The sequence below is a fragment of the Carcharodon carcharias genome, chromosome 4, assembly GCF_017639515.1.
Source record: "Carcharodon carcharias isolate sCarCar2 chromosome 4, sCarCar2.pri, whole genome shotgun sequence".
NCBI lineage: Eukaryota > Metazoa > Chordata > Chondrichthyes > Lamniformes > Lamnidae > Carcharodon > Carcharodon carcharias.
In genome coordinates this window covers 64,457,741-64,484,131 of record NC_054470.1, presented here as the reverse complement: position 1 = coordinate 64,484,131, position 26,391 = coordinate 64,457,741, and the positions used below count along the sequence as shown (strand labels likewise).

At 61.6% G+C, this 26,391-nt stretch overlaps 1 protein-coding gene across 5 annotated transcripts in view; it reads left to right on the top strand.

Moving 5' to 3' along the window:
• The first annotated feature begins 470 nt into the window (after positions 1-470).
• fbxo10 (F-box protein 10) overlaps positions 471-26,391 on the top strand; it is an 82,120-nt gene continuing 56,199 nt past the window's right edge. For 4 of the 5 annotated variants that reach the window (XR_005942777.1, XM_041185846.1, XM_041185845.1 and 1 more), the window contains exons 1-2: positions 472-670; positions 6,251-6,841. Coding sequence is in view for 4 of the 5 variants with exons in the window: in XM_041185846.1 (XP_041041780.1) it covers positions 6,257-6,841 (585 nt within the window). In the remaining variant the exon portion in view is untranslated. Of the gene's footprint in view, positions 671-6,250; positions 6,842-26,391 lie in introns of all 5 variants that reach the window. The other variant, XM_041185844.1, reaches the window with a different exon arrangement.

Sequence of the window (26,391 nt, the reverse complement as noted above, 5' to 3'; positions counted from 1 at the left end):
TACTTACAATTACGTACATTCTATTTAGAATTTGGTTGACAGCAAAGCCATTTGGAATCAATGGCATGGAAGTGACTTATGAAATTTTCATAATTTAGGTGCATTTTAACAAATTCATCTACCTGTGAAAGTGTCAATATTTGAGTATTAAATGCACCCTAACTTTTTTTAATGCCATATTTTCAGATGTATTTATTGGCTGGATTGAAAGTGTTAGGCTTTCGTGTTTACAGCACACAGGCACTGCTTTGAATAGATTTTTTTCATTGATAAAATCTGTCAGTGAGTTGCACTATGTGACAATATCTTCTTCCTTTCTGTGTTAAACGTATATTGGAGCTATCTCTTACTCTAATGCACTTCTTTGCCTTTTGGAAGCCTGCAGCTCATCTCCCTAACGACCGTGCGGTTGCTAGGTGATGTCAGCCCCCAGGCTCGGGTTCGAGCTCGGGATGCCTGGCGGCGGGGGCTGGTTGCAGCATTCGAGTGGAGGCAGCTGGCTGGGCGGTGGACGGAGGCTCAGGTCGCTGCTCTCAGCTGCTTCCGGGAGCTGATGGAGCGGCAGAAGGCGGCTGTTGGTTGCTGCGGCCAGGCCGGGCCGAGCGGTGAGTGAGAGTCCGCGGACTCGAGCTGCGGACGCCATGTGTCGGCCTTACTGAAGAAACAAAAGGTGAGTTGGAGCCTGGTACCGGCACTGTTAGAGTTGGTGTACGAATCCTTCCCAAGCTGGGTCCCTACCCCGATAGACGCTCTGGAATCGATACAAATGAGTTGAAATCTTCCTTATGATAAAACATTGTACAATTAAAGCAAATCCACTATGAGAAATCTGTTAAGCCCACATTACAAGTAGGAAAGCATCAGTTATCCCATACATTTTCTTACAATGCACCTTTCTTAGTTGGGGGCATGGCAAATACCCCCATTATCATAGAAGAATACTGCACAGAAGGAGGCCACATGCCCAGTACTGGATCTTGGATAGAGTTATCCAGCTAGTCTCACTCTCCTGATTCGTCACAGTCTGCAGTGTTTTCCCTTAAAGTATTTATCCAATTCCAAATTGAACGTTACTATTGAATCTGCTCCACCTCCCTTCCAGGCTGTGTGGGTGCTGGCAAAGCCTTCACAGCGGGGCTGACGAACCTATGAGAGGGGGCCGGGTGGGGGAAGGGTGGTTGGGAAAACTGTGTTAGCAAGGGTGCAGGGGTGACAAAACTTTAAGGGGGGGGGGAAGGGTGGTTGGGAAAACTGTGTTAGCAAGGGTGACAAAACTTTAAGAGCGGGGGATACAAGTGTGCGACATACCCGATTCTGATACTGCTACCTGCCAGATCCACCCCCGCTGGATACCTGTAGGACAGCCCTGAACACAAACCTGCTGCTCCCAATGCACGCACAAATAAAAGGCCTGCCGAAACCCAAGATATTCGGGACAAAGGCTGAACTGCCGGTACGTTCCTGGAAAATCTAGGACAGTTGGTCACCCTATGACAACTGACTGCATTAAAAAATAAGTTTCCTCATGTCATCTCTGGTTCTTATTCCAATCATCTTAAATCTGTTCTCTGGTCATAACCCTCCTGCCACTGGAAACAGTTTCTCCGTCTATTAAAGCCTTCATGATTTTGAACATTTGTCAAATCTCTTCTTAACCTTTGTGTTCGAAGGAGAACAATCAAAACTCTTCCATCTCTCATCCCTGGTACCATTCTGATAAATATCTTCTGCATCGTCTAAGGCCTTGGCATCCATTCTAAAGTGTGGTGCCCAGACTGTACTTCAGCTGAGGCTAAACCAGTGTTTTATGAAGTGTGTCCAAATAATTTTCTCTTCACTTAAAGGGTCCAGGAAAAAAAGGGGTGTTGGATTCAGCCCTTAAAATTGTGCTGTTTCCAATTTCCCTACTTTGTAAACAATACACTGCACAAACAATTACTGTGGACATACTGCTAGGCAATTTGACAAGGGGACCCAGTGGGACCTTAGTAACATGAGAAAACCCTTTTAAGTAATCTCAATAATAACAGCTCTATAACAGGTGAGCTCATGAACTCCTTTTAGCTAAAAGATTGACAGTAATATTAACAATGACTGCATTTTAGAGTAATTCACTGTACATTAAATATTTTGGGATGTTTTGAGAGAAATGACCATGTGTCATAAGAATACAAGTTATTCATTATTTCTAGCCTTTAAAGGGATATTTCACCCTTTATCATGGAGTTGTACCAACTGATAATTGATAACCCAGCTCTAAGTCTCCTGATTTAGATGGTTAAATATGGCATCTTGCTGCATGTTTATGGAAGACTCTGCCAATAATTCTGATTGCATTAAGGTCCTATTGTCCTTCTACTTATTTGTGTTTTGTTTCCAGATTTTTAGGCTGCTTCTTGGCAGGGAAAGTTGGTCACTACTCTGGTACTTATGTTAAATTTGTATAGAATCTTGGTTGGACCCCACTTAGAGTACTGTGCCCAGTTCTGATCTCTGTATTATAGAAAGGATATTGGCTGAATATGGAGAAGGAGCAAAGAAAGGTGGAAGGATGAGACCACAACTGAGAGGTTATAACCATCAGGAAGGACTGAACAGGAGGGGTTCCATCAGGTAGATGTACAGGAAATGGTTCTGATTCTGGGGAATAAATAGGGGCCTTAAATATAAAATAGTCTTGGACCCAATAGATTTCGGGTGAGAATTCTTCACCCAGAGAGTGATCAGAACGTGAAATTTGCCACAGCATGTAGTAGTTGACTTAAATAGTATAGATACGTTTAAGAGGAAGCTAGATAAGTACATAAGGGAGAAAGCAATCTAAGGTTGTGGTGTTTGGATCGGGTGAAATAGAGTGGGAGGAGTTTGAACACAGGAATAGACCCATTAGCCTGTTCTATGATGATATGTTGTAATAAAGGAGTTATTACGTTGCCTTAATGTACACCCATGTTAAGAATAACCTATTGGTTTAGAAGATTTGAGAAATTGCAATTAATAAATGCAGCTGATGGTGAATCTTTGCTGTGTTTGTGACTATACCTCAGTAAAACCCGGTTCTCACTCTTTTACGCTAGTCACCTCAATAATGTCATCAACGCATGCTTTAAGAAAATCAACATTAGTAGGACAGCACTCCAGAGTAATTGATTGTGGGTCAACTGTTTTGGGATGGTCTGTGAGAAGTGATTTGGTGTGGCATAAATTCAAGTTAATTATTCTTCATTAAGGAATAAATTGAGTGCCTTTACCAATTTAAACTCTCCTCTGTCTGTAAGGGATGAGTTCCTATACCTTATAATATTTGCAATTCTAAACCAAAGTCTTGGTTTCTGTCTGTCTGGTGGAGGTGGCATTAAAGGCCTGGAATAAAAACAGAAAATGCGGGATAAAAACTCAAGCATTTGAAGAAGAGTAGACAGTGTTCCTGGTGTCTTGACTATATTCCTCCCTCAATCATTAACACCAGAGAAATATGTCTGATGTTGCTGGTGCAGAATGGCTGTCATGTTTGACTACATAACAGCTGCTAGTAATTGTGTCTGAAGCCCTTTAAAATCTTTTGATACGTAAGGAACTAAATGAAGGCAACTAATGTACCAATAATATTAAGATGAATTGTTAAAACCAGCTTCTTTGCAGCTTTTAGGATTCTGTAGTATCCCTGTACATTCAAGCCCTTGTTTAGGGTATATATTCTGATGGTTTATCAGAAATTCTGATGGGAATGAGTTCAATTCCAGATGAACAATTCAAGCTAAACTTTAAACAGTTTGATTCAGTCACGGCTGAATAGTTTAACCTTTTATATAAATGTACTTTGTGCCGTCTTAAAGAGTATCGTTGTCCTGTGAAAGATCTTGCTCGGCTACTAACTAAGATTACCAATGCTCTAAACCTAATAAATTGTTTTTGCATTTTCATGCACTTCATCAACCAATATAACAACAATAGCTTACATATATATAGTGCCTTTAATGTGGTTCGAGATCCCAGGTACTTTTCAGAAATATTAGCAGACAAAATTTGACACTGCACCACATCATGACGTAGTAGGACAGATGACCAATTGCTTGATCAAAAAGGTAGGTTTTAAGGAGCATCTTTAAAGGGGAAAAGAAAGCTAGAGAGGAATTCCAGAGCTTGGAGTCCAGACAGCTGAAGGCAAGGTTACCAACAGTCGGGTGAAAGAAGCTGGCAATGCATAAGAGGCCAGACTTGGAGGAACACTGATTTCTTGGGAGTTTTGTAGGGCTGGAGGAAGTTACGGAAATGCGGAGGGGGAGGCCATGACGGATTTGAGAATAGAGATGACGATTTTAAATGTGAGGTGTTGCTGGAGTGGAAGCCAGTGTGTGTCAACCAGCACAAGTGATGCTGAATAGTATTTGGATGTGAGTTAGGAGTCAGACAGCAGAGTTTTGGATGAGTATAAGTTTACTGAGGGTGGAAGATGGGAGGCTTGTTAGGAGAGCTTTGGAATAGTTGAGTCTAGAGGTAACCAAGTATTGATGAGGGTTTAAGCTCCAGATGGGCTGAGGCAGGAGCAGAGTTGGGTAATATTAAGGAGTTTACAATAGGCAGTCTTAGTGATAAAGGATATGGAACAGAAGCTCAGCTCAGGATCAAATAGAACACCAAGGTTCAGCTTCAGATGGTGGCCAGAGAGGGGAATGGAATTGATGGCTAGGAATGGAGTTTGTGGCAGGGACTGAAGACAGTGGCTTTGAACTTCCAAAATTATCTAACTGGGGGGGAAATCTCTGCTCATTCAATACTGGATGTCTAACCAGCCTGATTAACCAGAGGCATTGTTGGAGTCAAGAGAGGTGGTGCTGACGTAGAGTTGTGTGTTGTCAGGATATCTGTGGAATCTGACTTGTTTTCAGATGATATTGCTGAGGGGCTGCATGCAGGTTACAAATAAAATGGGTCAGAAGTGGGAAGTGAAGCCCTTGCAAGAGATTCTCTGGATGCTACTGGATAGATAAGAATGAAACCAAGTGAGGATAGTCCCACTCAGTTGGGCAAAGGTGGAAAGAAGGTGGAGGAAGGTGGCAGGGTCAACCGTTTCAAAGGCTGCGGACAGGTCAGGAAGAATGAGCTGTGATTGTGTAAAGTTAATAGTGCCAGATTAACTGGCTGCTTATCTGGGGTTGTGAACGGCATAATATGAATACATGTTCTTTTGGTGCAAAGTGGTTCAGTGGTACAGTTGTATGATGTAAGTGCACTCTCTAAAACATTTATATGAAAAGAGTTGCTGTTGCTCTGTAGCCTGAGCTGCTTGTTATTCCCCCTACTTAATTGTTTGTGACACAGCTTTGATCAATGAGTTGGAATTGAACAGACAGAATTAGATGAGTTATTTTTCACAGCTGCTGATCAAGCAATCAAAGGAGTTTTCTGACCGCATGTTGGATTGGCTCATCACTTAAATGACTACATCCATGTAGATCACAGGGTTTCCTGAGCTAAACATGCCAATACCCAGAAATGTGGTGCTAAGTGAATCGTCAGAGACCAAATTAATGGTTCTGAGTGAAAATATGAATTGCACTGTAAATATACTGTGATAATATTCACTGTTTCTGAATTGTGATGCTGTTCATCCAAAAGCCAAATTGCAGTGAATGAGTGGTTAAAAACAAGATTCTGATCAAGTACTGTAATTCCTCTGCCATTCTGGTAACTAATTCAGATTAAACTCAAATTTGACATCTTAGAGGGCCATGCACAGTAAAAGACACATCCCAAAAAAGGTATAGAGGATAAAAACAGACAAAATTTGCCATTCTGAGATTTACTATGTTGACTGTGGTCCTGTGATAGCATCCTTGCCTCTGAGATAGAAAGTTGGGTTTAATTCTTATTCTAGGATTTAAGCACATAATGCAGGCTGACAATTCACTGCATTAGTGACGGAGCACTGCAGTGTCACAGAATGCTGACTTTGGATGAGGCGAGGTTCTGCCTCCCTGTTCAGATGGATGCAGAAGTTTCTGTGCTGCTGCTTGGAAAAGAGCATGGGTACCCTGGACAATATATATCCTTCAACTAACGTCAGTAAAAAAAAAATTCAGTTAGTCATCTCATTGCTCTTTGTGCACAAAATTGGTTAAGTAATGCAGTGACTACACGTCAAAGTAATTCATTGGCAATATTCTGATGACTCAGTGCCATTATACCAATGCAACTTCTTTCTTTATGTATTTATAAGTTTGTCTAATTCTCTCTCTTTAATCCATAGGTGACAATGGAGATCAGTGGTCTCCCACTAGAGTTGTGGCGCCTGATTCTGGCTTATTTACCTCTCCCAGACCTGGGTCGCTGCTGTGTGGTGTGCAGAGCCTGGTACGAACTGATTATCAGCCTGGATAATACCCGATGGAGACAACTGTGTCTTGGATGTAGTGAGTGCAAACACCCAAATTGGCCTAATCAGCCTGATGTTGAGCCCCATTCCTGGCGGGAGGCTTTTAAACAACACCATTTAACTTCAAAAATCTGGACCAGAAATGCCCAGGATCTGGAATCCTCAAACTGCTTGTATTTATTTAGGCGGAAGAAGGATAGAAAAACTATATTTGTTGGCCCAACAAGTGAACATGTAAATCTCAGGAGTGCCTTAGCAGTTGCCAATGTGTATGATAAGATTATTATTTCCCCTGGAGTATATGAAGAACAGAATGAGGTGACGTTAAAGGTCCCAGTGGAAATAATTGGACATGGAAAACTAGGGGATGTGGCACTTCTCATTAGTTTTGACCAACACTGTCCAACAGCACGGCTATGCAATCTGGTCCTCATGCCTGCATGGTTCACACCTGTTGTGTACAAGGTGAGCATCCATTGTAGAATATCAAGTTGGAATTTAGGAGTCTTTCAACTAACATTTCACCCCGATGTGAGTGGGCACTGCCAATCACTAACTAGCACCATCAGCTGCTCTCCATTTCTTGCACCAGCTACCCTGTGCCCCTGAGTCAGATTGCCAGTTTAATGTCAGTCCTGTGATGCAGGCTGATTCATAGTAGGAGTTAGATTGATTGTCTTATGCAGGAGCCTTGCAATCAATAGAGGAGATGATTGCCCTAGTAGGCTGAATGGATTTGGAACCATATTTGAGAGGCTAAAGACTAGAGTTTGATCTAATGTACACCCCAGTCGCAAGAAACCCTCTTGAAATGAGGGGCCTTTTACTGGCCAGTGATCATCCTTCAGCTATACACAAGAGTGCATACTGAAAAGGAAGGTTGTCTGGCTTTTCTCGAAGCTGCTGGTTTATGGATTTAATAACTACAAGCTCAATCCACATTACTTAGTAATTTTCTTTGCTGAACCACATCCAATGTTGTGCAGCTAAGTGCTTTCTGTGGCTCAGGCTACTGTAATGATATAAATCCACCAGATATTAGAAGCTCTTGCCTCCTTGCCAGGTAATGGTACATTTAAATTTGGAGGTGGGGTGGGGGGAGGAGGAGTGGTGGGGTGGGGGGAGAAGGAGTGGTGGGGTGGGGGGAGAAGGAGTGGTGGGGTGGGGGGAGGAGGAGTGGTGGGGTGGGGGGAGGAGGAGTGGGGGAGGGGGGAGGAGGAGTGGGGGGAGGGGGGAGGAGGAGTGGGGGGGGTGGGGGGGAGGAGGAGTGGGGGGGAGGAGGAGTGGGGGGGAGGAGGAGTGGGGGGGAGGAGGATTGGAGGGGAGGGGGAGGAGGAGTGGGGGGAGGGGGAGGAGGATTGGAGGGGAGGGGGAGGAGGAGTGGGGGGGAGGAGGAGTGGGGTTGGGGGGGGAGGAGGAGTGGGGGGGAGGAGGAGTAGGGGGGTGGGGGGGAGGAGGAGTAGGGGGGTGGGGGGGAGGAGGAGTGGGGGGGTGGGGGGGAGGAGGAGTAGGGGGGTGGGGGGGAGGAGAAGTAGGGGGGGTGGGGGGGAGGAGGAGTAGGGGGGGTGGGGGGGGGGGGGGGGGGGGGGGGGGGGGAGGAGGAGTGGGGGGGGGGGGGGGAGGAGTGGGGGGTGGGGACGAGGAGGGTGGGGGAGAGGAGGGGAGGAGGAGGGTGGGGGGGAGGAGGAGGGGAGAGGAGGAGGTGGGGAGGAGGGCGGGGGAGAGGGGGAGGGGGGGAGGAGGGCGGGGGAGGGGGGGAGGAGGGCGGGGGAGAGGGGGCAGGGGAGAGGAGGAGGGGGGGAGGAGGGCGGGGGAGAGCAGGAGGGGGGAGGAGGTTGGGGGAGGGGGGGAGGAGGGCGGGGGAGAGGAGGAGGGTGGGAGGAGGGCCGGGGAGAGGAGGGTGGGAGGAGGGCGGGGGTGAGGAGGGGAAGAGGAGCATGGGGGAGAGGGGAGGGGAGGAGCGCAGGGGAGAGGAGGGGAGGAGGAGCGTGGGGGAGAGGGGAGGGGAGGAGCGCGGGGGAGAGGAGGAGCGCGAGGGAGGAGGAGCGCGGGGGAGTGGAGGGGAGGAGGAGGGTGGGGGAGAGGAGGGGAGGAGTAGCCTGGGGGGGAGGAGCGTGGAGGTGGGAGGAGCAGGAGAAGTGGGGGTGTGGGGTGGGGTATAGCGAGGAGGAGTGTGGGGGATGGCGAGGAGGATGTGGGGGAGGGATGTGGGGGTGGGGGGGAGGGGAGGAGGTGTGTGGGGGAGGGGAGTGGGGGAGGGGTGGAGGAGTGTGGGGTAGGGGAGGAGGAGTGTGGGGTAGGGGAGGGGAGGAGGATTGGGTAGGGGAGGGGAGGAGGAGTGTGGGGTAGGGGAGGGGAGGAGGAGTGTGGGGTAGGGGAGGGGAGGAGGAGTGTGGGGTAGGGGAGGGGAGGAGGAGTGTGGGGTAGGGGAGGGGAGGAGGAGTGTGGGGTAGGGGAGGGGAGGAGGAGTGTGGGGTAGGGGAGGGGAGGAGGAGTGTGGGGTAGGGGAGGGGAGGAGGAGTGTGGGGTAGGGGAGGGGAGGAGGAGTGTGGGGTAGGGGAGGGGAGGAGGAGTGTGGGGTAGGGGAGGGGAGGAGGAGTGTGGGGTAGGGGAGGGGAGGAGGAGTGTGGGGTAGGGGAGGGGAGGAGGAGTGTGGGGTAGGGGAGGGGAGGAGGAGTGTGGGGTAGGGGAGGGGAGGAGGAGTGTGGGGTAGGGGAGGGGAGGAGGAGTGTGGGGATGGGAGGGGAGGAGGAGTGTGGGGATGGGAGGGGAGGAGGAGTGTGGGGATGGGAGGGGAGGAGGAGTGTGGGGTAGGGGAGGGAGGTGGAGTGTGGGGTAGGGTAGCGGTGCAGGAGTGTGGGGGAGGGGAGGGGAGGAGGAGTGTGGGGGAGGGGAGGAGGATTGTGGGGGAGGGGAGGAGGAGTGTGGGGGTGGGGAGGAGGGGTGTGGGGTAGGGGAGGGGAGGAGTTGTGTGGGATAGGGGAGGGGAGGAGGAGTGTGGGGGAGGGGAGGGGAGGAGGAGTGTGGGGGAGGGGAGGGGAGGAGGAGTGTGGGGTAGGGGAGGGGAGGAGGAGTGTGGGGTAGGGGAGGGGAGGAGGGGTGTGGGGTAGGGGAGGGGAGGAGGAGTGTGGGGGAGGGGAGGAGGAGTGTGGGGTAGTGGAGGGGAGGAGGAGTGTGGGATAGGGGAGGGGAGGAGGTGGGGTAGGGGAGGGGAGGAGGAGTGTGGGGTAGGGGAGGGGAGGAGGAGTGTGGGGTAGGGGAGGGGAGGAGGAGTGTGGGGTAGGGGAGGGGAGGAGGAGTGTGGGGTAGGGGAGGGGAGGAGGAGTGTGGGGTAGGGGAGGGGAGGAGGAGTGTGGGGTAGGGGAGGGGAGGAGGAGTGTGGGGTAGGGGAGGGGAGGAGGAGTGTGGGGTAGGGGAGGGGAGGAGGAGTGTGGGGTAGGGGAGGGGAGGAGGAGTGTGGGGTAGGGGAGGAGGAGTGTGGGGTAGGGGAGGGGAGGAGGAGTGTGGGGTAGGGGAGGGGAGGAGGAGTGTGGGGTAGGGGAGGGGAGGAGGAGTGTGGGGTAGGGGAGGAGGAGTGTGGGGTAGGGGAGGGGAGGAGGAGTGTGGGGTAGGGGAGGGGAGGAGGAGTGTGGGGTAGGGGAGGGGAGGAGGAGTGTGGGGTAGGGGAGGGGAGGAGGAGTGTGGGGTAGGGGAGGGGAGGAGTAGTGTGGGGTAGGGGAGGGGAGGAGGAGTGTGGGGTAGGGGAGGGGAGGAGGAGTGTGGGGTAGGGGAGGGGAGGAGGAGTGTGGGGGAGGGGAGGAGGAGTGTGGGGGAGGGGAGGAGGAGTGTGGGGGAGGGGAGGAGGAGTGTGGGGTAGGGGAGGAGGAGTGTGGGGTAGGGGAGGAGGAGTGTGGGGTAGGGGAGGAGGAGTGTGGGGTAGGGGAGGGGAGGAGGAGTGTGAGGTAGGGGAGGGGAGGAGGAGTGTGGGGTAGGGGAGGGGAGGAGGAGTGTGGGGTAGGGGAGGGGAGGAGGAGTGTGGGGTAGGGGAGGGGAGGAGGAGTGTGGGGTAGGGGAGGGGAGGAGGAGTGTGGGGTAGGGGAGGGGAGGAGGAGTGTGGGGTAGTGGAGGGGAGGAGGAGTGTGGGGTAGGGGAGGGGAGGAGGAGTGTGGGGTAGGGGAGGGGGAGTGTGGGGGAGGGGAGGAGGAGTGTGGGGGAGGGGAGGAGGAGTGTGGGGGAGGGGAGGAGGAGAGTGCGGGAGGGGAGGGGATGAGGAGTGTGGGGTAGGGGAGGGGAGGAGGAGTGTGGGTAGGGGAGGGGAGGAGGAGTGTGGGGTAGGGGAGGGGAGGAGGAGTGTGGGGTAGGGGAGGGGAGGAGGAGTGTGGGGTAGGGGAGGGGAGGAGGAGTGTGGGGTATGGGAGGGGAGGAGGAGTGTGGGGTATGGGAGGGGAGGAGGAGTGTGGGGTAGGGGAGGGGAGGAGGAGTGTGGGGTAGGGGAGGAGGAGTGTGGGGTAGGGGAGGGGAGGAGGAGTGTGGGGTAGGGGAGGGGAGGAGGAGTGTGGGGTAGGGGAGGGAGGAGGAGTGTGGGGTAGGGGAGGGGAGGAGGAGTGTGGGGTAGGGGAGGGGAGGAGGAGTGTGGGGTAGGGGAGGGGAGGAGGAGTGTGGGGTAGGGGAGGGGAGGAGGAGTGTGGGGTAGGGGAGGGGAGGAGGAGTGTGGGGTAGGGGAGGGGAGGAGGAGTGTGGGGTAGGGGAGGGGAGAGGAGTGTGGGGTAGGGGAGGGGAGGAGGAGTGTGGGGTAGGGGAGGGGAGGAGGAGTGTGGGGTAGGGGAGGGGAGGAGGAGTGTGGGGTAGGGGAGGGGAGGAGGAGTGTGGGGTAGGGGAGGGGAGGAGGAGTGTGGGGTAGGGGAGGGGAGGAGGAGTGTGGGGTAGGGGAGGGGAGGAGGAGTGTGGGGTAGGGGAGGGGAGGAGGAGTGTGGGGTAGGGGAGGGGAGGAGGAGTGTGGGGTAGGGGAGGGGAGGAGGAGTGTGGGGTAGGGGAGGGGAGGAGGAGTGTGGGGTAGGGGAGGGGAGGAGGAGTGTGGGGTAGGGGAGCGGAGGAGGAGTGTGGGGTAGGGGAGGGGAGGAGGAGTGTGGGGTAGGGGAGGGGAGGAGGAGTGTGGGGTAGGGGAGGGGAGGAGGAATGTGGGTAGGGGAGGGGAGGAGGAGTGTGGGGTAGGGAGGGGAGGAGGAGTGTGGGGTAGGGGAGGGAGGAGGAGTGTGGGGTAGGGGAGGGAGGAGGAGTGTGGGGTAGGGGAGGGGAGGAGGAGTGTGGGGTAGGGGAGGGGAGGAGGAGTGTGGGGTAGGGGAGGGGAGGAGGAGTGTGGGGTAGGGGAGGGGAGGAGGAGTGTGGGGTAGGGGAGGGGAGGAGGAGTGTGGGGTAGGGGAGGGGAGGAGGAGTGTGGGGTAGGGGAGGGGAGGAGGAGTGTGGGGTAGGGGAGGGGAGGAGGAGTGTGGGGTAGGGGAGGGGAGGAGGAGTGTGGGGTAGGGGAGGGGAGGAGTGTGGGGTAGGGGAGGGGAGGAGGAGTGTGGGGTAGGGGAGGGGTGGAGGAGTGTGGGGTAGGGGAGGGGAGGAGGAGTGTGGGGTAGGGGAGGAGGAGTGTGGGGTAGGGGAGGGGAGGAGGAGTGTGGGGTAGGGGAGGAGGAGTGCGGGGAGTCGCGGGGAGGAGGAGGAGAAGTGAGGAGGCGCGGGGGAGGAGGAGTAGGGGTCGTGCGTGTGGAGGAGGAGTAGGGGTCGTGCGTGTGGAGGAGGAGGGTGGGTCGTGCGTGCGGAGGAGGGTGGGTCGTGCGTGCGGAGGAGGAGGAGGGGTCGTGCGTGCGGAGGAGGAGGAGGGGTCGTGCGTGCGGAGGAGGAGGGGGGGTCGTGCGTGCGGAGGAGGAGGGGGGGTCGTGCGTGCGGAGGAGGTGGGGGGTTCGTGCGTGCGGAGGAGGAGGGGGGGTCGTGCGTGCGGAGGAGGAGGGGGGGGTCGTGCGTGCGGAGGAGGGGGGGGGTCGTGCGTGCGGAGGAGGAGGGGGTGTCGTGCTTGCGGAGGAGGAGGGGGGGTTCGTGCGTGTGGAGGAGGAGGGGTCGTGCGTGCGGAAGAGGAGGAGGGGTCGTGCGTGCGGAAGAGGAGGAGGAGGGGTCGTGCGTGCGGAAGAGGAGGAGGAGGGGTCGTGCGTGAGGAGGAGGAGGAGTGGTCGTGCGTGAGGAGGAGCATGAGGGGTCGTGCGTGTGGAGGAGCAGGAGTGGTCGTGCGTGTGGAGGAGGAGGAGGAGTGGTCGTGCGTGTGGAGGAGGAGGAGGAGTGGTCGTGCGTGTGGAGGAGGAGGAGGAGGAGTGGTCGTGCGTGTGGAGGAGGAGGAGGAGTGGTCGTGCGTGTGGAGGAGGAGTGGTCGTGCGTGTGGAGGACGAGGGGTCGTGCGTGTGGAGGAGGCGGAGGAGGTGGGGTCATGCGTGTGGAGGAGGAGGGGTCATGCGTGAGGAGGAGGTGGAGGGGTCGTGCGTGTGGAGGAGGAGGAGGAGGGGTCGTGCGTGTGGAGGAGGAGGAGAGGTCGTGCGTGTGGAGGAGGAGGAGGGGTCGTGCGTGTGGAGGAGGAGGAGGGGTCGTGCGTTGTGGAGGAGGAGGAGGGGTCGTGCGTGTGGAGGAGGAGGAGGGGTCGTGCGTGTGGAGGAGGAGGAGGGGTCGTGCGTGTGGAGGAGGAGGAGGGGTCGTGCGTGTGGAGGAGGAGGAGGGGTCGTGCGTGTGGAGGAGGAGGAGGGGTCGTGCGTGTGGAGGAGGAGGAGGGGTCGGCGTGTGGAGGAGGAGGAGGGGTCGTGCGTGTGGAGGAGGAGGAGGGGTCGTGCGTGTGGAGGAGGAGGAGGGGTCGTGCGTGTGGAGGAGGAGGAGGGGTCGTGCGTGTGGAGGAGGAGGAGGGGTCGTGCGTGTGGAGGAGGAGGAGGGGTCGTGCGTGTGGAGGAGGAGGAGGGGTCGTGCGTGTGGAGGAGGAGGAGGGGTCGTGCGTGTGGAGGAGGAGGAGGGGTCGTGCGTGTGGAGGAGGAGGAGGGGTCGTGCGTGTGGAGGAGGAGGAGGGGTCGTGCGTGTGGAGGAGGAGGAGGGGTCGTGCGTGTGGAGGAGGAGGAGGGGTCGTGCGTGTGGAGGAGGAGGAGGGGTCGTGCGTGTGGAGGAGGAGGAGGGGTCGTGCGTGTGGAGGAGGAGGAGGGGTCGTGCGTGTGGAGGAGGAGGAGGGGTCGTGCGTGTGGAGGAGGAGGAGGGGTCGTGCGTGTGGAGGAGGAGGTGGGGTCGTGCGTGTGGAGGAGGAGGTGGGGTCGTGCGTGTGGAGGAGGAGGGGGGGTCGTGCGTGTGGAGGAGGAGGGGGGGTCGTGCGTGTGGAGGAGGAGGGGGGGTCGTGCGTGTGGAGGAGGAGGGGGGGTCGTGCGTGTGGAGGAGGAGGGGGGGTCGTGCGTGTGGAGGAGGAGGAGGGGTCGTGCGTGTGGAGGAGGAGGAGGGGTCGTGCGTGTGGAGGAGGAGGAGGGGTCGTGCGTGTGGAGGAGGAGGAGGGGTCGTGCGTGTGGAGGAGGAGGAGGGGTCGTGCGTGTGGAGGAGGAGGAGGGGTCGTGCGTGTGGAGGAGGAGGAGGGGTCGTGCGTGTGGAGGAGGAGGAGGGGTCGTGCGTGAGGAGGAGGAGGAGATGGGGTCGTGCGTGTGGAGGAGGAGGGGTCGTGCGTGAGGCGGAGGCGGAGGGGTCGTGCGTGTGGAGGAGGCGGAGGGGTCGTGCGTGTGGAGGAGGCGGAGGGGTCGTGCGTGTGGAGGAGGCGGAGGGGTCGTGCGTGTGGAGGAGGAGATGGGGTCGTGCGTGTGGAGGAGGAGGAGGGGTCGTGCGTGTGGAGGATGAGGGGTCGTGCGTGTGGAGGATGAGGGGTCGTGCGTGTGGAGGAGGAGGAGGGGTCGTGCGTGTGGAGGATGAGGAGGGGTCGTGCGTGTGGAGGATGAGGAGGGGTCGTGCGTGTGGAGGAGGAGGAGGGGTCGTGCATGTGGAGGAGGAGGAGGGGTCGTGCGTGTGGAGGAGGAGGAGGGGTCGTGCGGGTGGAGGAGGAGGAGGGGTCGTGCGGGTGGAGGAGGAGGAGGGGTCGTGCGTGTGGAGGAGGAGGAGGGGTCGTGCGTGAGGAGGAGGAGGAGGGGTCGTGCGTGTGGAGGAGGAGGAGGAGGGGTCGTGCGTGAGGAGGAGGAGGAGGGGTCGTGCGTGTGGAGGAGGAGGAGGGGTCGTGCGTGTGGAGGAGGAGGAGGGGTCGTGCGTGTGGAGGAGGAGGAGGGGTCGTGCGTGTGGAGGAGGAGGAGGGGTCGTGCGTGTGGAGGAGGAGGGGTCGTGCGTGTGGAGGAGGAGGAGGGGTCGTGCGTGTGGAGGAGGAGGAGGGGTCGTGCGTGTGGAGGAGGAGGAGGGGTCGTGCGTGTGGAGGAGGAGGAGGGGTCGTGCGTGTGGAGGAGGAGGAGGGGTCGTGCGTGTGGAGGAGGAGGAGGGGTCGTGCGTGTGGAGGAGGAGGAGGGGTCGTGCGTGTGGAGGAGGAGGAGGGGTCGTGCGTGTGGAGGAGGAGGAGGGGTCGTGCGTGTGGAGGAGGAGGAGGGGTCGTGCGTGTGGAGGAGGAGGAGGGGTCGTGCGTGTGGAGGAGGAGGAGGGGTCGTGCGTGTGGAGGAGGAGGTGGGGTCGTGCGTGTGGAGGAGGAGGAGGGGTCGTGCGTGTGGAGGAGGAGGAGGGGTCGTGCGTGTGGAGGAGGAGGAGGGGTCGTGCGTGTGGAGGAGGAGGAGGGGTCGTGCGTGTGGAGGAGGTGGGGGGGTCGTGCGTGTGGAGGAGGAGGGGGGGTCGTGCGTGTGGAGGAGGAGGGGGGGTCGTGCGTGTGGAGGAGGAGGAGGAGGGGTCGTGCGTGTGGAGGAGGAGGAGGGGTCGTGCGTGTGGAGGAGGAGGAGGGGTCGTGCGTGTGGAGGAGGAGGAGGGGTCGTGCGTGTGGAGGAGGAGGGGTCGTGCGTGTGGAGGAGGAGGGGTCGTGCGTGAGGAGGAGGAGGAGATGGGGTCGTGCGTGTGGAGGAGGAGGGGTCGTGCGTGAGGCGGAGGTGGAGGGGTCGTGCGTGTGGAGGAGGCGGAGGAGGAGGGGTCGTGCGTGAGGCGGAGGTGGAGGGGTCGTGCGTGTGGAGGAGGCGGAGGTGGAGGGGTCGTGCGTGTGGAGGAGGAGATGGGGTCGTGCGTGTGGAGGAGGAGGGGTCGTGCGTGTGGAGGAGGAGGGGTCGTGCGTGTGGAGGATGAGGGGTCGTGCGTGTGGAGAATGAGGGGTCGTGCGTGTGGAGGATGAGGGGTCGTGCGTGTGGAGGAGGAGGAGGGGTCGTGCGTGTGGAGGATGAGGAGGGGTCGTGCGTGTGGAGGATGAGGAGGGGTCGTGCGTGTGGAGGAGGAGGAGGGGTCGTGCGTGTGGAGGAGGAGGAGGGGTCGTGCGTGTGGAGGAGGAGGAGGGGTCGTGCGTGTGGAGGAGGAGGAGGGGTCGTGCGTGTGGAGGAGGAGGAGGGGTCGAGCGTGTGGAGGAGGAGGAGGGGTCGAGCGTGTGGAGGAGGAGGAGGGGTCGTGCGGGTGGAGGAGGAGGAGGGGTCGTGCGGGTGGAGGAGGAGGAGGGGTCGTGCGTGAGGAGGAGGAGGAGGGGTCGTGCGTGAGGAGGAGGAGGAGGGGTCATGCGTGTGGAGGAGGAGGAGGAGGGGTCGTGCGTGTGGAGGTGGAGGAGGGGTCGTGCGTGTGGAGGAGGACGAGGGGTCGTGCGTGAGGAGGACTAGGGATCGTGCGTGTGGAGGAGGAGGAGGGGTCGTGCGTGTGGAGGAGGAGGAGGGGTCGTGCGTGTGGAGGAGGAGGGGGGGTCGTGCGTGTGGAGGAGGAGGAGGGGTCGTGCGTGTGGAGGAGGAGGAGGAGGGGTCGTGCGTGAGGTGGAGGAAGGGTCGTGCGTGTGGAGGAGGAGGAGGAGTCGTGCGTGTGGAGGAGGAGGAGGAGTCGTGCGTGTGGAGGAGGAGGAGGGGTCGTGCGTGTGGAGGAGGAGGAGGGGTCGTGCGTGTGGAGGAGGAGGAGGAGGGGTCGTGCGTGTGGAGGAGGAGGAGGGGTCGTGCGTGTGGAGGAGGAGGAGGGGTCGTGCGTGTGGAGGAGGAGGAGGGGTCGTGCGTGTGGAGGAGGAGGAGGGGTCGTGCGTGTGGAGGAGGAGGAGGGGTCGTGCGTGTGGAGGAGGAGGGGTGGTCGTGCGTGTGGAAGAGGAGGAGGAGGGGTCGTGCGTTTGGAGGAGTAAGAGGAGGGGTCGTGCGTGAGGTGGAGGAAGGGTCGTGCGTGTGGAGGAGGAGGAGTGGTCGTGCGTGTGGAGGAGGAGGGGTCGTGCGTGTGGAGGAGGAGGGGGGTCGTGCGTGTGGAGGAGGAGGGGTCGTGCGTGTGGAGGAGGCGGAGGGGTCGTGCGTGTGGAGGAGGAGGAGGGGTCGTGCGTGTGGAGGAGGAGGAGGGGTCGTGCGTGTGGAGGAGGAGGAGGGGTCGTGCGTGTGGAGGAGGAGGAGGGGTCGTGCGTGTGGAGGAGGAGGAGGGGTCGTGCGTGTGGAGGAGGAGGAGGGGTCGTGCGTGTGGAGGAGGAGGAGGGGTCGTGCGTGTGGAGGAGGAGGAGGGGTCGTGCGTGTGGAGGAGGAGGAGGGGTCGTGCGTGTGGAGGAGGAGGAGGGATCGTGCGTGTGGAGTAGGGGGAGGGGTCGTGCGTGAGGAGGAGGAGGAGGAGTGGTCGTGCGTGAGGAGGAGGAGGAGTGGTCGTGCGTGAGGAGGAGCATGAGGCGTCGTGCGTGTGGAGGAGGAGGAGGAGTTGTCGTGCGTGTGGAGGAGGAGGAGGAGTGGTCGTGCGTGTGGAGGAGGAGGAGGAGGGGTCGTGCGTGAGGAGGAGGAGGGGTCGTGCGTGAGGAGGAGGAGGGGTCGTGCGTGAGGAGGAGGAGGGGTCGTGCGTGAGGAGGAGGCGGAGGAGGAGGGGTCATGCGTGTGGAGGAGGAGGGGTCGTGCGTGAGGAGGAGGAGGAGGAGGGGTCATGCGTGAGGAGGAGGAGGAGGAGGGGTCGTGCGTGTGGAGGCGGAGGAGGGGTCGTGCGTGTGGAGGCGGAGGAGGGGTCGTGCGTGTGGAGGCGGAGGTGGGGTCGTGCGTGTGGAGGAGGAGGAGGGGTCGTGCGTGTGGAGGAGGAGGAGGGGTCTTGCGTGTGGAGGAGTAGGAGGGGTCTTGCGTGTGGAGGAGGAGGAGGGGTCTTGCGTGTGGAGGAGGAGGAGGGGTCGTGCGTGTGGAGGAGGAGGAGGGGTCGTGCGTGTGGAGGAGGAGGGGTGGTCGTGCGTGTGGAAGAGGAGGAGGAGGGGTCGTGCGTTTGGAGGAGTAAGAGGAGGGGTCGTGCGTGAGGTGGAGGAAGGGTCGTGCGTGTGGAGGAGGAGGAGTGGTCGTGCGTGTGGAGGAGGAGGGGTCGTGCGTGTGGAGGAGGAGGGGGGTCGTGCGTGTGGAGGAGGAGGGGTCGTGCGTGTGGAGGAGGCGGAGGGGTCGTGCGTGTGGAGGAGGAGGAGGGATCGTGCGTGTGGAGTAGGAGGAGGGGTCGTGCGTGAGGAGGAGGAGGAGGAGTGGTCGTGCGTGAGGAGGAGGAGGAGTGGTCGTGCGTGAGGAGGAGGAGGAGTGGTCGTGCGTGTGGAGGAGGAGGAGGAGTTGTCGTGCGTGTGGAGGAGGAGGAGGAGTGGTCGTGCGTGTGGAGGAGGAGGAGGAGGGGTCGTGCGTGAGGAGGAGGAGGGGTCGTGCGTGAGGAGGAGGAGGGGTCGTGCGTGAGGAGGAGGAGGGGTCGTGCGTGTGGAGGAGGCGGAGGAGGAGGGGTCATGCGTGTGGAGGAGGAGGGGTCGTGCGTGAGGAGGAGGAGGAGGGGTCATGCGTGAGGAGGAGGAGGAGGAGGGGTCGTGCGTGTGGAGGCGGAGGAGGGGTCGTGCGTGTGGAGGCGGAGGAGGGGTCGTGCGTGTGGAGGAGGAGGAGGGGTCGTGCGTGTGGAGGAGGAGGAGGGGTCTTGCGTGTGGAGGAGGAGGAGGGGTCTTGCGTGTGGAGGAGGAGGAGGGGTCTTGCGTGTGGAGGAGGAGGAGGGGTCGTGCGTGTGGAGGAGGAGGAGGGGTCGTGCGTGTGGAGGAGGAGGAGGGGTCATGCGTGTGGAGGAGGAGGAGTGGTCGTGCGTGTGGAGGAGGAGGAGTGGTCGTGCGTGAGGAGGAGGAGGAGATGGGGTCGTGCGTGTGGAGGAGGAGGAGGGGTCGTGCGTGTGGAGGAGGCGGAGCAGGAGGGGTCGTGCGTGTGGAGGAGGCGGAGGAGGAGGGGTCGTGCGTGTGGAGGAGGAGGAGGGGTCGTGCGTGTGGAGGAGGAGGAGGGGTCGTGCGTGTGGAGGAGGAGGAGGGGTCGTGCGTGTGGAGGAGGAGGAGGTGTCGTGCGTGTGGAGGATGAGGGGTCGTGCGTGTGGAGGAGGAGGAGGAGGGGTCGTGCGTGTGGAGGAGGAGGAGGAGGGGTCGTGCGTGTGGAGGAGGAGGAGGAGGGGTCGTGCGTGTGGAGGAGGAGGAGGAGGGGTCGTGCGTGTGGAGGAGGAGGAGGAGGGGTCGTGCGTGTGGAGGAGGAGGAGGGGTCGTGCGTGTGGAGGAGGAGGTGTCGTGCGTGTGGAGGAGGAGGGGTCGTGCGGGTGGAGGAGGAGGAGGAGGGGTCGTGCGTGTGGAGGAGGAGGAGGAGGGGTCGTGCGTGAGGAGGAGGAGGGGTCGTGCGTGAGGAGGAGGAGGGGTCGTGCGTGAGGAGGAGGAGGGGTCGTGCGTGAGGAGGAGGAGGGGTCGTGCGTGAGGAGGAGATGGGGTCGTGCGTGTGGAGGAGGAGGGGTCGTGCGTGTGGAGGAGGAGGAGGGGTCGTGCGTGTGGAGGAGGAGGAGGGGTCGTGCGTGTGGAGGAGGAGGAGGGGTCGTGCGTGTGGAGGAGGAGGAGGGGTCGTGCGTGTGGAGGAGGAGGAGGGGTCTTGCGTGTGGAGGAGGAGGAGGGGTCTTGCGTGTGGAGGAGGAGGAGGGGTCGTGCGTGTGGAGGAGGAGGAGGGGTCGTGCGTGTGGAGGAGGAGGAGGGGTCGTGCGTGTGGAGGAGGAGGAGGGGTCGTGCGTGTGGAGGAGGAGGAGGGGTCGTGCGTGTGGAGGAGGAGGAGGGGTCGTGCGTGTGGAGGAGGAGGAGGGGTCGTGCGTGTGGAGGAGGAGGAGGGGTCGTGCGTGTGGAGGAGGAGGAGGGGTCGTGCGTGTGGAGGAGGAGGAGGGGTCGTGCGTGTGGAGGAGGAGGAGGAGGGGTCGTGCGTGAGGAGGAGGAGGGGTCGTGCGTGAGGAGGAGGAGGGGTCGTGCGTGAGGAGGAGGAGGGGTCGTGCGTGTGGAGGAGGAGGAGGGGTCGTGCGTGTGGAGGAGGAGGAGGGGTCGTGCGTGTGGAGGAGGAGGAGGGGTCGTGCGTGTGGAGGAGGAGGAGGGGTCGTGCGTGTGGAGGAGGAGGAGGGGTCGTGCGTGTGGAGGAGGAGGAGGGGTCGTGCGTGTGGAGGAGGAGGAGGGGTCGTGCGTGTGGAGGAGGAGGAGGGGTCGTGCGTGTGGAGGAGGAGGAGGGGTCGTGCGTGTGGAGGAGGAGGAGGGGTCGTGCGTGTGGAGGAGGAGGAGGGGTCGTTGCGTGTGGGAGGAGGAGGAGGGGTCGTGCGTGTGGAGGAGGAGGAGGGGTCGTGCGTGTGGAGGAGGAGGAGGGGTCGTGCGTGTGGAGGAGGAGGAGGGGTCGTGCGTGTGGAGGAGGAGGAGGGGTCGTGCGTGTGGAGGAGGAGGAGGGGTCGTGCGTGTGGAGGAGGAGGAGGGGTCGTGCGTGTGGAGGAGGAGGAGGGGTCGTGCGTGTGGAGGAGGAGGAGGGGTCGTGCGTGTGGAGGAGGAGGAGGGGTCGTGCGTGTGGAGGAGGAGGAGGGGTCGTGCGTGTGGAGGAGGAGGAGGGGTCGTGCGTGTGGAGGAGGAGGAGGGGTCGTGCGTGTGGAGGAGGAGGAGGGGTCGTGCGTGTGGAGGAGGAGGAGGGGTCGTGCGTGTGGAGGAGGAGGAGGGGTCGTGCGTGTGGAGGAGGAGGAGGGGTCGTGCGTGTGGAGGAGGAGGAGGGGTCGTGCGTGTGGAGGAGGAGGAGGGGTCGTGCGTGTGGAGGAGGAGGAGGGGTCGTGCGTGTGGAGGAGGAGGAGGGGTCGTGCGTGTGGAGGAGGAGGAGGGGGTCGTGCGTGTGGAGGAGGAGGAGGGGTCGTGCGTGTGGAGGAGGAGGAGGGTCGTGCGTGTGGAGGAGGAGGAGGGGTCGTGCGTGTGGAGGAGGAGGAGGGGTCGTGCGTGTGGAGGAGGAGGAGGGGTCGTGCGTGTGGAGGAGGAGGAGGGGTCGTGCGTGTGGAGGAGGAGGAGGGGTCGTGCGTGTGGAGGAGGAGGAGGGGTCGTGCGTGTGGAGGAGGAGGAGGGGTCGTGCGTGTGGAGGAGGAGGAGGGGTCGTGCGTGTGGAGGAGGAGGAGGGGTCGTGCGTGTGGAGGAGGAGGAGGGGTCGTGCGTGTGGAGGAGGAGGAGGGGTCGTGCGTGAGGAGGAGGAGGGGTCGTGCGTGTGGAGGAGGAGGAGGGGTCGTGCGTGTGGAGGAGGAGGAGGGGTCGTGCGTGTGGAGGAGGAGGAGGGGTCGTGCTGTGAGGAGGAGGAGGGGTCGTGCGTGAGGAGGAGGAGGGGTCGTGAGTGAGGAGGAGGAGGGGTCGTGCGTGTGGAGGAGGAGGAGGGGTCGTGCGTGTGGAGGAGGAGGAGGGGTCGTGCGTGTGGAGGAGGAGGAGGGGGTCGTGCGTGTGGAGGAGGAGGAGGGGTCGTGCGTGTGGAGGAGGAGGAGGGGTCGTGCGTGTGGAGGAGGAGGAGGGGTCGTGCGTGTGGAGGAGGAGGAGGGGTCGTGCGTGTGGAGGAGGAGGAGGGGTCGTGCGTGTGGAGGAGGAGGAGGGGTCGTGAGTGTGGAGGAGGAGGAGGGGTCGTGCGTGTGGAGGAGGAGGAGGGGTCGTGCGTGTGGAGGAGGAGGAGGGGTCGTGCGTGTGGAGGAGGAGGAGGGGTCGTGCGTTGTGGAGGAGGAGGAGGGGTCGTGCGTGTGGAGGAGGAGGAGGGGTCGTGCGTGTGGAGGAGGAGGAGGGGTCGTGCGTTGGAGGAGGAGGAGGGGTCGTGCGTGTGGAGGAGGAGGAGGGGTCGTGCGTGTGGAGGAGGAGGAGGGGTCGTGCGTTGTGGAGGAGGAGGAGGGGTCGTGCGTGTGGAGAGGAGGAGGAGGGGTCGTGCGTGTGGAGGAGGAGGAGGGGGTCGTGCGTGTGGAGGAGGAGGAGGGGTCGCTGCGTGTGGAGGAGGAGGAGGGGTCGTGCGTGTGGAGGAGGAGGAGGGGTCGTGCGTGTGGAGGAGGAGGAGGGGTCGTGCGTGTGGAGGAGGAGGAGGGGTCGTGCGTGTGGAGGAGGAGGAGGGGTCGTGCGTGTGGAGGAGGAGGAGGGGTCGTGCGTGTGGAGGAGGAGGAGGGGTCGTGCGTGTGGAGGAGGAGGAGGGGTCGTGCGTGTGGAGGAGGAGGAGGGGTCGTGCGTGTGGAGGAGGAGGAGGGGTCGTGCGTGTGGAGGAGGAGGAGGGGTCGTGCGTGTGGAGGAGGAGGAGGGGTCGTGCGTGTGGAGGAGGAGGAGGGGTCGTGCGTGTGGAGGAGGAGGAGGGGTCGTGCGTGTGGAGGAGGAGGAGGGGTCGTGCGTGTGGAGGAGGAGGAGGGGTCGTGCGTGTGGAGGAGGAGGAGGGGTCGTGCGTGTGGAGGAGGAGGAGGGGTCGTGCGTGTGGAGGAGGAGGGGGTCGTGCGTGTGGAGGAGGAGGGGGGTCGTGCGTGTGGAGGAGGAGGAGGGGTCGTGCGTGTGGAGGAGGAGGAGGGGTCGTGCGTGTGGAGGAGGAGGGGGGTCGTGCGTGTGGAGGAGGAGGAGGGGTCGTGCGTGTGGAGGAGGAGGGGGGGTCGTGCGTGTGGAGGAGGAGGGGGGGTCGTGCGTGTGGAGGAGGAGGGGGGTCGTGCGTGTGGAGGGGAGGAGGGGTCGTGCGTGTGGAGGAGGAGGGGGCTCGTGCGTGTGGAGGAGGAGGAGGGGTCGTGCGTGTGGAGGAGAGGAGGGGTCGTGTGTGTGTTGACGAGGAGGAGGAGGGGTCGTGCGTGTGGTGGAGGAGGAGGGGTCGTGCGTGTGGAGGAGGAGGGTTCGTGCGTGAGGAGGAAGAGGGTCGTGCGTGTGGAGGAGGAGGAGGAGGGGTCGTGCGTGTGGAGGAGGAGGAGGGGTCGTGCGTGTGGAGGAGGAGGAGGGGTCGTGCGTGTGGAGGAGGAGGAGGGGTCGTGCGTGTGGAGGAGGAGGAGGGGTCGTGCGTGTGGAGGAGGAGGAGGGGTCGTGCGTGTGGAGGAGGAGGAGGAGGGGTCGTGCGTTGAGGAGGAGGAGGGGTCGTGCGTGTGGGAGGAGGAGGGAGGGGTCGTGCGTGTGGAGGAGGAGGAGGAGGGGTCGTGCGTGTGGAGGAGGAGGAGGGGTCGTGCATGTGGAGGAGGAGGTGTCGTGCGTGTGGAGGAGGAGGGGTCGTGCGTGTGGAGGAGGAGGAGGAGGGGTCGTGCGTGTGGAGGAGGAGAAGGAGGGGTCGTGCGTGAGGGGGAGGAGGGGTCGTGCGTGAGGAGGAGGAGGGGTCGTGCGTGAGGAGGAGGAGGGGTCGTGCGTGAGGAGGAGGAGGAGGGGTCGTGCGTGTGGAGGAGGAGGAGGGGTCGTGCGTGTGGAGGAGGAGGAGGGGTCGTGCGTGTGGAGGAGGAGGAGGGGTCGTGCGTGTGGAGGAGGAGGAGGGGTCGTGCGTGTGGAGGAGGAGGAGGGGTCGTGCGTGTGGAGGAGGAGGAGGGGTCGTGCGTGTGGAGGAGGAGGAGGGGTCGTGCGTGTGGAGGAGGAGGAGGGGTCGTGCGTGTGGAGGAGGAGGAGGGGTCGTGCGTGTGGAGGAGGAGGAGGGGTCGTGCGTGTGGAGGAGGAGGAGGGGTCGTGCGTGTGGAGGAGGAGGAGGGGTCGTGCGTGTGGAGGAGGAGGAGGGGTCGTGCGTGTGGAGGAGGAGGAGGGGGTCGTGCGTGTGGAGGAGGAGGAGGGGTCGTGCGTGTGGAGGAGGAGGAGGGGTCGTGCGTGTGGAGGAGGAGGAGGGGTCGTGCGTGTGGAGGAGGAGGGGGGTCGTGCGTGTGGAGGAGGAGGGGGGGTCGTGCGTGTGGAGGAGGAGGGGGGGTCGTGCGTGTGGAGGAGGAGGGGGGGTCGTGCGTGTGGAGGAGGAGGGGGGGTCGTGCGTGTGGAGGAGGAGGGGGGGTCGTGCGTGTGGAGGAGGAGGGGGCTCGTGCGTGTGGAGGAGGAGGGGTCGTGCATGAGGAGGAGGAGGGGTCGTGTGTGTGGACGAGGAGGAGGAGGGGTCGTGCGTGTGGAGGAGGATGGGTCGTGCGTGTGGAGGAGGAGGCGTCGTGCGTGAGGCGGAGGAGGCGTCGTCCGTGAGGAGGAGGAGGGGTCTTGCGTGAGGAGGAGGAGGGGTCGTGCGTGAGGAGGAGATGGGGTCGTGCGTGAGGAGGAGGAGGGGTCGTGCGTGAGGAGGAGGAGGGGTCGTGCGTGAGGAGGAGGAGGGGTCGTGCGTGAGGAGGAGGAGGGGTCGTGCGTGAGGAGGAGGAGGGGTCGTGCGTGAGGAGGAGGAGGGGTCGTGCGTGTGGAGGAGGAGGAGGGGTCGTGCGTGTGGAGGAGGAGGAGGGGTCGTGCGTGTGGAGGAGGAGGAGGGGTCGTGCGTGTGGAGGAGGAGGAGGGGTCGTGCGTGTGGAGGAGGAGGAGGGGTCGTGCGTGTGGAGGAGGAGGAGGGGTCGTGCGTGTGGAGGAGGAGGAGGGGTCGTGCGTGTGGAGGAGGAGGAGGGGTCGTGCGTGTGGAGGAGGAGGAGGGGTCGTGCGTGTGGAGGAGGAGGAGGGGTCGTGCGTGTGGAGGAGGAGGAGGGGTCGTGCGTGTGGAGGAGGAGGAGGGGTCGTGCGTGTGGAGGAGGAGGAGGGGTCGTGCGTGTGGAGGAGGAGGAGGGGTCGTGCGTGTGGAGGAGGAGGAGGGGTCGTGCGTGTGGAGGAGGAGGAGGGGTCGTGCGTGTGGAGGAGGAGGAGGGGTCGTGCGTGTGGAGGAGGAGGAGGGGTCGTGCGTGTGGAGGAGGAGGAGGGGTCGTGCGTGTGGAGGAGGAGGAGGGGTCGTGCGTGTGGAGGAGGAGGAGGGGTCGTGCGTGTGGAGGAGGAGGAGGGGTCGTGCGTGTGGAGGAGGAGGAGGGGTCGTGCGTGTGGAGGAGGAGGAGGGGTCGTGCGTGTGGAGGAGGAGGAGGGGTCGTGCGTGTGGAGGAGGAGGGGGGGTCGTGCGTGTGGAGGAGGAGGAGGCGTCGTGCGTGTGGAGGAGGAGGGGGGGTCGTGCGTGTGGAGGAGGAGGGGGGGTCGTGCGTGTGGAGGAGGAGGGGGGGTCGTGCGTGTGGAGGAGGAGGGGGGGTCGTGCGTGTGGAGGAGGAGGGGGGGTCGTGCGTGTGGAGGAGGAGGGGGCTCGTGCGTGTGGAGGAGGAGGGGTCGTGCATGAGGAGGAGGAGGGGTCGTGTGTGTGTTGACGAGGAGGAGGAGGGGTCGTGCATTTGGAGGAGGAGGCGTCGTGCGTGTGGAGGAGGAGGCGTCGTGCGTGAGGAGGAGGAGGGGTCGTGCGTGAGGAGGAGGAGGGGTCGTGCGTGAGGAGGAGATGGGGTCGTGCGTGAGGAGGAGATGGGGTCGTGCGTGAGGAGGAGGAGGGGTCGTGCGTGAGGAGGAGGAGGGGTCGTGCGTGAGGAGGAGGAGGGGTCGTGCGTGAGGAGGAGATGGGGTCGTGCGTGTGGAGGAGGAGGGGTCGTGCGTGTGGAGGAGGAGGAGGGGTCGTGCGTGTGGAGGAGGAGGAGGGGTCCTGCGTGTGGAGGAGGAGGAAGCGTCGTGCGTGTGGAGGAGGAGGAGGGGTCGTGCGTGTGGAGGAGGAGGAGGGGTCGTGCGTGTGGAGGAGGAGGGTTCGTGCGTGAGGAGGAAGAGGGGGTTTCATGCGTGTGGAGGAGGAGGAGGAGGGGTCGTGCGTGTGGAGGAGGAGGAGGGGTCGTGCGTGTGGAGGAGGAGGAGGGGTGCGTGTGGAGGAGGAGGAGGAGGGGTCGTGCGTGTGGAGGAGGAGGAGGAGGGGTCGTGCGTGTGGAGGAGGAGGAAGCGTCGTGCGTGTGGAGGAGGAGGAGGGGTCGTGCGTGTGGAGGAGGAGGAGGGGTCGTGCGTGTGGAGGAGGAGGGTTCGTGCGTGAGGAGGAAGAGGGGGTTTCATGCGTGTGGAGGAGGAGGAGGAGGGGTCGTGCGTGTGGAGGAGGAGGAGGGGTCGTGCGTGTGGAGGAGGAGGAGGGGTGCGTGTGGAGGAGGAGGAGGAGGGGTCGTGCGTGTGGAGGAGGAGGAGGAGGGGTCGTGCGTGTGGAGGAGGAGGAGGAGGGGTCGTGCGTGTGGAGGAGGAGGAGGAGGGGTCGTGCGTGTGGAGGAGGTGGAGGAGGGGTCGTGCGTGTGGAGGAGGAGGAGGAGGGGTCGTGCGTGTGGAGGAGGAGGTGTCGTGCGTGTGGAGGAGGAGGGGTCGTGTGTGTGGAGGAGGAGGAGGAGGGGTCGTGCGTGTGGAGGAGGAGGATGAGGGGTCGTGCGTGTGGAGGAGGAGGATGAGGGGTCGTGCGTGTGGAGGAGGAGGAGGAGGGGTCGTGCGTGAGGAGGAGGAGGGGTCGTGCGTGAGGAGGAGGAGGGTTCGTGCGTGAGGAGGAGGAGGGGTCGTGCGTGTGGAGGAGGAGGAGGGGTCGTGCGTGTGGAGGAGGAGGAGGGGTCGTGCGTGTGGAGGAGGAGGAGGGGTCGTGCGTGTGGAGGAGGAGGAGGGGTCGTGCGTGTGGAGGAGGAGGAGGGGTCGTGCGTGTGGAGGAGGAGGAGGGGTCGTGCGTGTGGAGGAGGAG